This window comes from Humulus lupulus, chromosome 1 (assembly GCF_963169125.1).
Source record: "Humulus lupulus chromosome 1, drHumLupu1.1, whole genome shotgun sequence".
NCBI lineage: Eukaryota > Viridiplantae > Streptophyta > Magnoliopsida > Rosales > Cannabaceae > Humulus > Humulus lupulus.
Window position 1 is genome coordinate 301426006 of NC_084793.1, and position 10296 is coordinate 301436301.

Here is a 10296-nt window from a genome sequence, read left to right on the forward strand (position 1 = left end):
AAAAATAGAACTTTATTTTGAATAGATGTTAATATGATATGTTTATTAACATATTTAAGTATTTGACTTAGTCAAATGTGGCAACTAAAATAATAATGATAACTAAGTAATTGGGATATAAGTAGTTAAGAATTTCCGTATGTGAAGGCTTTTGTTTGAGGTTAGTATATTGATAGATTAAAAAAGATATTTGTTGTTATTATAGAGAGAGAGTTCGGTGAGTAGAAGTTGTTAAAGAATGATTTTATATAAAAGAAAAAAATATATTATTTAAATGTTTATATTATGATTTTATATTATAAGTTTAGCAATAATCTGGTGGTAGAGATATATTTATTGCTATCAAAGAAGTTAAGATATTTTAGGAATTTGAAATGTGAATTTGAATTCATAAGAAAGTTGTGAGGCTATTAGTCTATAAAAGGGCCTAGTGGCTGAGATGCTTAGAAGCATTTTAGAGTGGCAATAAGAGTTCAAAGTCTAGAAGGAAGAAGGGAAAGGAATGTGGTTTAAAAATTCAATCTTCTCATTAATGTAATGCGGAGGACTCGTCATAGGATAATTAAAGTAAGACTATTCTTGTATCTTTTATGTTTTAAATAATTTTGTTAGAAAGACACTAATGAGATCTTATTAATGCTAGATTCAAGTGATAGTGGTCAATAGCTGAGGTGATCATTTTTTTTTCTAGGGGTCTGTGCTTGCAATCTCTCACGCTTGTTCTTTAATTCTGAGGTAAGGAAAATTAGATAGTTTAGTATTATGATCTAGTTTATGTAATGTATGATATAGTTTATGTGTGTATGACCTAACATTTCAGGTACAATAAAGGGGTAAGTGTGTCTGGATCTAAGGTGTCCAATGATGTATGACGGACTATGTCCGGTAGGCTCGGTTGCCAAAACTTTTTGACGGACCTATGTCCGGTGTATGACAGACTTTTGTCCGAGGCTTAATTGCCACCCCTGTATAAGCACTTATCTTTTTATTATATCTGATTTGTTATTTTTAGTTATGATTATGAGTTATGACCTATGATGTATGATCTATGACCTATGACTTATGACTTAGAGTATGACCTATGATTTATAGATTATGATTTAGAATTATGACTTAAGATATGATATGATCTAGATGTTTTGGGTGAATATATGTTATGTTTGATTATATGACTGACCCTTGTTTGTATTTTCCTTACTGGGCTTAGAAGCTCACTCCTTATGATGTTGTTATTTCAGAAAATTAAAGATAGAAAGGTCGGTGGCGAGTGGGGCCTAAGAGCTTCGTGATGTATTCGTTGGGGACCATATAGTCGAGCAAGATCAAGCGGGCCAATTTTTTTTTTTTTTTTAAAGTTTGTTTTATTTAAATGTTGCTCATTTTTATGTTAAAGACAAGTATTTATTTTTATAAAACCATGGATCCATGTATTTATTTTTAAGTTTTTATTAAATAAAATAGTAATATTTACGATTATGACCCAACGCTGTGCTCTCGGTAATCTATGAGAAATTACGGCGTTACAAGAAGAGATGCAACTATAGCAAATTTATTGCCAGTACGAAGAAGAAGTTGAGATCAAATTTATATACATACAACATGAAGTATCAAATCATATAACATTTCTATGTAGTTTATAAATCAACTTGTATGTATATGTATATAGAGAAAATCAAGAACATCTTTTTATCTGTTATCTTTAGAGAAATTGACTATACCTTTTCTCTTTTGTTTCATAACACTTATAAGTATAATAATACTGGTTTGCTATAGAATCTAAAATTTCAAAACAACCATTTTCAAAAGTGTATGCACACACATCTATACATATACAGAGAACATAAATAATTCATATAGAGAGAGAAGACGTACTGAAACAACAATTGAAGATTTCTTTATTATACAGAGCTGCTCTCCAAAAGTTCTAAGTTACTTTGGGAGCATATTTACAATCAAAATTAAGGCAGCTTAAAGATTTTCTTCTTTTAAACAATATATACATAGCTGGAACTTGTGGAGCTACACACCAGAATATTTTTTCCCCTCAAATATATCCATAAGATGCGTGATAGTGTACTTGTATTTTGTTTGCTGGTGTCGTATATATTTATATGTCTTGATCTGGGCAGTATATTGTGTAGAACTGGAAACATCAGCAATTGTTTCCAAGTTATCAATTCCTTCCTGACAATGAAACAAGAGCATTACATAAAATTTTGTAAGTTATGAAAATAATTATATAAATATGAGAATAATTATTGCATCATAATGTTAGATACCTCAGTGGTGTGTTTCATTAATTCAAGTGCACTGCAGTGAATGAACTTTTCTGCGTTCTCTCCGAAAATTGCTGTAGGTAACACTCCAGAAGTATCTTCACATTCAACCAGAACAAAACACCTATAACATAAAGCAACCAATCATATAAGCTTTTTGTATACTTTATGAATGAAGCAATCTTAGATGAAATCTTAGGGAAAATGCATAAGAAGCATTGAGAAATATTAGTAAATAAAATTATATTTTCTTAAAATATTGAAGTTTGTGTCAGGAGGAAGAGAAAAAGAAACTACATGAAGACTTCATTATTTCTTGTGAATCTTTTTTTTGAAAAGAAAAGAAGTGTCATAAATGGTGGATACCTAGGTATTGCTTTGCCATCTTTGTTGTTGCAGTGGTCTTTCTTTACAGGTTCATTGAACTCTTTCTGTGTAGATTTGTGACATTTATCACAAGCCATATACCAAAAATTTTGATTTAAGTTCTTCACGCAAAATTTTCCTTCAATCCAAAACCTATCTTTCTGCAAGGCAAACACAATTATTTATATAATCTTGGATATGGTAATGAAGTGAGAAGTTATACAGACATATTAGATGTATTATTTACCTGTTCTACCAGATTTTTAACAGTATTGATTGGTGTAAGTGCATCACTTATAGGTATAGTCAAGTTTGATGAAGCTGGAAGGTCTCTAGCAACAAAGTGCTCTAAGTACATGTTATTTTCATCACGCCTGCATTAATGCAGTTTTATTCTTATTCTAACAAGGATATAACAAGGCTTTGAAATCATTTAACTAATTGACTCTTATTGAAGATGGTTACCAGGTACGTAATGCAATTACTTGTGGTAGTTCTGGATCAATTAGGAGGCGACTTGCAGATTTTGTACTGAGTGATGGGTCTATAAAGATTCACAAAAAGAGTGTTAGTTTTAGTAATTTCAATATGAAGTAGAAAATTAACTTGTACTTTAACTTACTCATATATGAAACAACTTTAAGGTTCTTGGCTGCTAGAACAGGTCTTGCTTCAATTTTACTTGCAATAATAGCACATTCATTCTCAAACAGCTCATCCCACACAGTCAGCAGTATTTGTGATTTTCTACAAGTATATATATGTTGTAAAGTAAGGCATTGACCAATATAAAAATTAAATGTGAAAAACAAGAAACCTAGGGAGCATTACTTACTCTTCATTCAGTAGAGTCAATTCTCGAACACAACTCACACCAGATGATGTCGGTATATATTTTCGTGGTTGTATATCGATGACTAAAGCCAGAATATCTGTATAAATATATTAATAAAACAAATCTTATAATATGAATATTAATAGTATTTATATAAATCTATTATGACTAAAGCATCAATGATTTTTTTTTTAACCTACCAACTTCCATTGTGCGAGTTTTATATTGCTCCAAAGCATTGAATGGCACAAAAGAGAAGTTATAAAGTTCCTGTGGTGTATTTATTATTTCTTCATCTCCAACTTCCTTAACAGTAGTGTGCTCGTTGATGATCCACTGATACTTATTATCAACTATCTGATATTGTTTTGGAATAAAATTGACTAAAGCATTTGAGATATTGTAAGTCTTAAACATAATGATTAACTTTTCATATTTTTGTATGTATTCCTCGAAGATTGTAGCTTGTACCCTTGTTCCCTGTAAAGTTCAATTATGAAAAAGTTATACATTAAATGCATTATGATTAATAATAATAAATAAAAAAGGCAAATCTACATAACATACACATTGTCAGTGGAAGTGAAGGAAGTATAACACGTAATGAATAAAAAGAAACAATAAACAGAAAGAAGTTTTTGTATCACAAGTGTAGTATCTTTGAGGGGAGGGCTTATGGTTACTTGATTAAATTATGTGAGGAGCATGTTTTATATAATAATGAACCATTTCTTATGTTTATATTTTACAAGAAATTTGCTTGAATTAAAATGCAGTTAGAAACTTGAAGCACTTTATTTGATTACTTAAAATAGCCTGAAGTCATGGTACTTAATTATATTTCGGAAAGCATAAATATATATATTTTGCATATTCTAATAGTTCTTAGTAAAATTATGTAGAAAGTTGTTCAATGTGAGTAAGGGAAAGTCAAAAAGACAAATGACACTAAGCGTCCACTTAAGTAGGAAAAAAGTAATTAATGGAAATAATACTTTGAAACACAATTACTTTAAGTAGACTACACAGAATGTAGGTGTGATATTGAAAATAACCCAGTAGTTATTATCCCAAAAAATTTAGTGACTTAGAGCAAAAATAAAATGATTGCTGAAGTTTTTATAATATATATGTACTATATGATATACTTGTTTCTTGTATATACTTTATGGTATCTTTATTAAAGGATCACCATAAATGAAAGGTATGTTAAAATAGACATATATATATCATTACTTGTATATTTATAGAATTAAGGATTAATTTATAAATAAAAGTAAAATACCTCCTTATCAACAAGCAGAAGGTGTCGATACATGGAGGAGTTATGGCGAGAATTTCTGGGAGGATGCTTCTCAGCTACTAATACCTTGCAGATCTAATTTTTACTTCGAGGAAATATTTCTTTTATGCTTTTGACTTGCCTCTCCATCTTCCAGATCTGCTCAAAGCATAGACATTGAAAATATTTCCTAAGGATAATATAGAGATGGAAAATGTAGTACGCATATATTAAGAATCAATCAATATAATAATATTATATTGTGGAATAATAATAATTACTGTAATAATAATATTAGGTCATGATTTGAATTTTATTGTGAATTGCTTAATTGCAGTAAATCATGATAGACAATATTTTTTGTTAGGTTGAAATCACATATATCATGAATGCTCGGGTGAATGAGTATTTTGATTGAATGCGTTGTTTTTGCTCTAGATAGAGCAACGTAAAGTTGACCATGCGAGAATACAGGCTCCGGAAGGTATAATCCAACGTGCTCTAAACTTTGACCTTGAGCTTTATTTATTGTCATAGCAAAACTTAAGCGAATTGGAAATTGAGTTCTTTTGAAAGGGAACAAGTTTTGTTGATTTTCAAATGGTGTAAATGGAATTCTTGGTAAGAAGACTCTTTTTCCATAATATTGCCCACTAACTATCTCCACGTCAACTAAATTTGAGCTGAAACGACGACACAATAGTTGTGTACCGTTACACAACCCTTCAAAAGGATTAATATTTCGCAGCAATGTGATTGGACAATTTGGTTTTAGAAGAAGTTGATGAGGGGGAAACCCACTTGGTGTGTAGTTATGTAAGAAATCTTCTTCAAATTTTTGTTCAGTAGAGTCTATGCTTTCATCGTAGCTATAGTACGTAGTTACGTCGCCTGGAAATTGTTGTATCAATAAATTTTTTATATGATCAACATATTCATTCTTTGGTGTCAATATTGCTCAATGGATCATCATATGTGTATTGCTTGCACATTCATCTAATTTTGGGAAGATATTATTTATTAAATTTTTTAATGATAAAGTATCATCTTCATATGGAATAATCATTGATGCAGGAATTTCAATTTTTTCATTATTTGTTGGTTCTTCACCATTGCCGACACGAAGTAAAAACTTACAAAATTTTGGATCTAATCGTGCTCGCATATTTTCTGTTAATCGAATTTTGTGAAGTAAAGGCCATAAATATGATTTCACTAAAGTTGCATCAATAGTTTCCTCTCTTCTAGATTTTTGAACAACAAGTAATACTTGTCGGAAATCTCCACCAAGCACAACAACTTTACCACCAAATGGTTAAGCAGAATCATTTATATCTTTTAACATTAAGTCCAAAGCTTCTATTGATTGATGATGAGACATCGGAGCTTCATCCCATATTATCAATTTTGCGCATTGTAGTAATTTGGCTAATCCAGATTGTTTGCTAACTGTGCATGTAGTATCCTTTTCGCAAGTGAGAGGAATTTTAAATCTTGAGTGTGCAGTGCGACCACCAGGTAATAAAATTGCAGCCACTCCAGAGGATGCTGTCGCTAGAGCAATCATGCCTCGCGATCTCACTGGAGCAAGAATAGCTCTATATAAATAAGTTTTCCCAGTTCCTCCAGGTCCATCTATGAAAAAGGTAGCAGATTCTTCAGCAAATACTTTTTGAAAAATTATATCATATGCCTCTCTTTGTTTGACATTCAACGTTTCTGGTAATAATAAATCCTCTTTGGATATTAATATATTTAATTCTTCGTGTATTTCTTTTAGTTTCATATCCTCTTCATTGAATGTGACTGTATAATCGACCAAATGATAATCATTGATATGACTTCCCATTGTTTGAAGAACTGAATGAATATGGTGGAGTACTTGTGACCTTATATGAGATAAAGGTGAATGTGAAGTACAATAATCTTCCGACATTGGTTTTTCAAATAGTTCCCATAAATTTTTAGGATTAGTAGGTCTGCAATAAATTAAAATAGTAGCAAACAATCGTCGTAGAGTATAAGGCATTTGGTAAAGACTGGCTTCTTCTAAGCATTATTCTATGGTATTATCCGACTCCAATAATCCATGTAACATAGCTGACTCGCGAAATGTTGTAACTCGAATGTTGTTGAAAGTTTTAAGATCATCAAAAGAACTTGCTCCTCTTATATGATTTAACAATAATCCTAAATAATATCGTTCACCTTCAGTTGGATATGCAGACACTACTCTTCCAATGACAACTCCTTTCTTTCGTGGTGTTCAAATTTTTTGTTGATGATTCCAAACAAAATTTTCAGGGAATTCTTTATGCAAAAGTGTTCGTGCGGCTTCATTGTAGTTGTTCATTCTGAAGAATTTAGTTAGCATAGACCGTGAGAACACATCAGATTGTACTATATGCGAAAGTTTTGTTGATGTGTTAAATGTAACGAGTTGTTTATCTTCGAGATGTAATTGAAGTGAATAAACAGCTGGGTAAATTTCATTTAATGTGAAACCATATATTCTCCACATAGCTTCTGGATCCGAAATCCATCTTGCTGATTGGAAATTATCAATTTCATTAATCATATTCTCATCATTTGAAGATGTAATATTGAAAGTCATATGATCGTGTCCTTTGTCAATATACTTATACAAGTATTTCACAACTTTAATAGTAGAATATATTTCCACGTTCATATGGCAGTCAAATTTTGCAAGTAAAAATGGATTGTATGGAACAACCCAACGATTATCTAAAGTAGTGCCTCTTACTTGAATGGGTTTACCATCATCACATCGTTTATATCTAGGATATGCATTTTGTGCTTGTGTTGTCATGGAGCAGAAAGATTTAGGATAGCGATTTCTACAGTTTCCTTTTTTCGTCAAGCAAGCATTCTTTGGGTTTAAAGAACCACAAGGACCATGTATCATATGTTTAACTACCATTGTATATAAATGAGAGTTATGGGTTTCATGTGGTATTTATGCTGACACAATTTTATCGAAATTTTCAGGTCCATAAATTTTTGAGTTGGGTTTCAAAATGATCAATAAGTGTGCATGCGGAAGTCCTCTTTTCTGGAATTCAATGACATAGACGTATGCTGCTACTTCTCCAAAAATTTGTCTAATAAATAAATCTTTTTTTAACTCCTCTAACTTCGCCCTAAATATACGAACAACTAAATCTGGTCTATTTTGAACCTCATCATTAGGGCCTGGTTTTCCAAATCGTTGAACTAATGTCATTGCATCCATATATCTTTTTCTCATGTCTCTAGGTCCTCCAATAAACGATGAAGGTAGAATAATCCTACGACCAACTTTACATCCTCAATTTTCACCATCCTCAATACTATCAATGATTCCTTGATATAATTCAGCTCGAATCTCTTTTTGCTTGTGATGGAAATAATTTAGTCTAGATGTCTCCAGCTTAACATACATATCAACAACATATTGTTGTAGCAACCTTCCTGCTTGCAATAAAATTGATTCATCCAATGGCCTAATTTGTAACTTGTAGCAATAATATTCTCGACAAGAAACGTTGGTTCGCGTTGTCTTATTTGTACATACTGAAATACAAAGAGAAAGTATTATATTGGAGATATCATTTAAAATATAACTAATTCATATCTTTTATGTACCTTGTGCTTCTTTCTGGAGAAGTTCTGTAGGAAGTTCTATGTGGTCTAAATCAAATAATTTAGTGTTCGTGGCATATGGTGTGTAAGTATTTTTGCAAGCTCGTTTAATTCCACAATGCCAACCACTTTCTCCATGGGGAAATAATAAAGGATATTGCAAAGGATCATAACAGCTGAAATAATATTCAACATTGTGTGAATATCCTGAATGGCTTTGAACAATAATATCTCGATTTTTATGCTCACCAGAGGAATGGTCATCGGTCCACATTCCCGCAACTTGAGAAATTGAAGGAGCATTGTAAACTCGTTGATCTATGTGAGTGTTTGATCGGATGAGGATTTTACAGTTATCTAAATCAGACAATTCTCTTAGATTTCTAAAGAATCGACAGTAAGGGTTGAACGATAATATCTCAATTAATTTTGTCAATATATACGATTTCATTTTTGATGAATTACACATTCGATGTTGGAGTTCATGCTCTGTGTCATAAAAATAAAGTTGCAAATAAGAAGGGTGATTATCTTATGGCAATAATTCATTTATGAAATGATACGCTTGTCCTTGAATTCGAAATGTATATATTCCTTTATTTCTCTTGCATAACTCTTTATCATATTTAACACCGAAGGATGTAAATGCAAAAGTGTTATTATATGTTCAAATATATTTTCGAAATTCTGCTGACTCATCAGAATCAGATGTGAAAAGAGCATGAAGTTGACGTGGAACAAGGTTTGACACTAATGATATATCACCATTAGAGCAGCAAAATCCTTTAGTTTCAGTATAAAATCTGTTTGCATGCCAGTGTATGCAAGGTGATTCTATTGGTAAAAAATGTTGCCTAAAAGGAATATTTGTTAATGCAGATGTGGTGGCTTTCTTCTTGAGCGAAACACGTGGTTGTCTTCCACATTCAATAGAGTTGGTCATCGAGGCGGTGGAAGAAGATCCTAAAATGAATTTGTAGATTTTTAGTGTAGAGTTCTTCAAAATGTTTTCAAAACCAAAATATTGACTAATCGATTTCAAAAGTGTTGGTAGAGTTGATGCAAATGCCTCCATCGACAGACATCACAACCTTATTCCTTTCAATGTATATCTCCCTTCTTCTCTTTTTTATATCATCTTTTTTTTGTGGCGATAAATTTGAATACCAATTTTTTTCTTTTCAAACAAGAAGCCATTTGTTTCGTAGTGGCCCCAGCGAAAGTAAGAACTACAAATTGAACAAAATACTGGCCCTGCTCATTTAATGGTGTATTTAAGTAAGTGGTGTAGCAAGGCATCAACAATACATAAATGATATTAAACTTTATTTTTTTGGAATTTGATCGAAGACATGAATAGACTACTGACGCATTTACTAAACAGTGAGTTAGTGATGCCAAAACCAATAGTTAAAATGTTGTTAACTTCAGTGTTATTGGGGATACTAAGTCAAAAGTAAAGTAGCATCATTTTTCTAAGGACATGTAAAATGCTTTTTCTTGTAGTACATATGCCATAATTAACAATATAATTTATTAAATTAAAAAAGAGAAGAATTGAATACATTACCTATTGAAGACCTTTCTGGGCAAGAAAATAAAGTTGTACGTCCCAGTTGTTCAAGATTAACGCTGACGATTAATGTTGGTGCAATGAAAGAATATGAATTAGCATTATTTTAACGTTAAACAATCTAAACATGAAGATTCAATGAAATTATAGAGACAAGAATAATTATTAAGTTATTACGTGAGGTTAATATTATTAGTATTATTGTTCTTTGGAAATAGGTACTTTCAAAGTAAGCTATAGGTAAGCGGTTAACAAAAAGAATATATAGAGACAAAATGCATACATATAGACATAATAATTAAAGGCTTTATTATTATGTTTT

General features: G+C 31.3%; 4 protein-coding genes across 4 annotated transcripts; all 4 read right to left on the reverse strand.

Annotated features, from left to right (window-relative positions):
* Positions 1 to 1872: 1872 nt before the first annotated feature.
* On the reverse strand, positions 1873 to 2797 carry LOC133780191 (uncharacterized). Its single transcript, XM_062220062.1, has 3 exons — positions 2643 to 2797; positions 2280 to 2400; positions 1873 to 2184 (listed from the first exon to the last, which is right to left on the reverse strand). Exons 1-3 carry the CDS (start codon positions 2738 to 2740, stop codon positions 2020 to 2022), a joined length of 384 nt encoding a protein of 127 aa, XP_062076046.1. The 5' UTR covers positions 2741 to 2797; the 3' UTR covers positions 1873 to 2019.
* A 62-nt stretch (positions 2798 to 2859) lies between these two features.
* On the reverse strand, positions 2860 to 10035 carry LOC133780101 (replication protein A 70 kDa DNA-binding subunit B-like). Its single transcript, XM_062219979.1, has 7 exons — positions 9972 to 10035; positions 4763 to 4918; positions 3678 to 3957; positions 3478 to 3574; positions 3265 to 3389; positions 3108 to 3186; positions 2860 to 3016 (listed from the first exon to the last, which is right to left on the reverse strand). Exons 2-7 carry the CDS (start codon positions 4793 to 4795, stop codon positions 2860 to 2862), a joined length of 771 nt encoding a protein of 256 aa, XP_062075963.1. The 5' UTR covers positions 4796 to 4918; positions 9972 to 10035.
* On the reverse strand, positions 6075 to 6695 carry LOC133780107 (uncharacterized). The gene has a single exon (XM_062219985.1). It carries the CDS (start codon positions 6693 to 6695, stop codon positions 6075 to 6077), a length of 621 nt encoding a protein of 206 aa, XP_062075969.1.
* On the reverse strand, positions 7026 to 7700 carry LOC133780112 (uncharacterized). Its single transcript, XM_062219990.1, has one exon. It carries the CDS (start codon positions 7698 to 7700, stop codon positions 7026 to 7028), a length of 675 nt encoding a protein of 224 aa, XP_062075974.1.
* Positions 10036 to 10296: the final 261 nt, after the last annotated feature.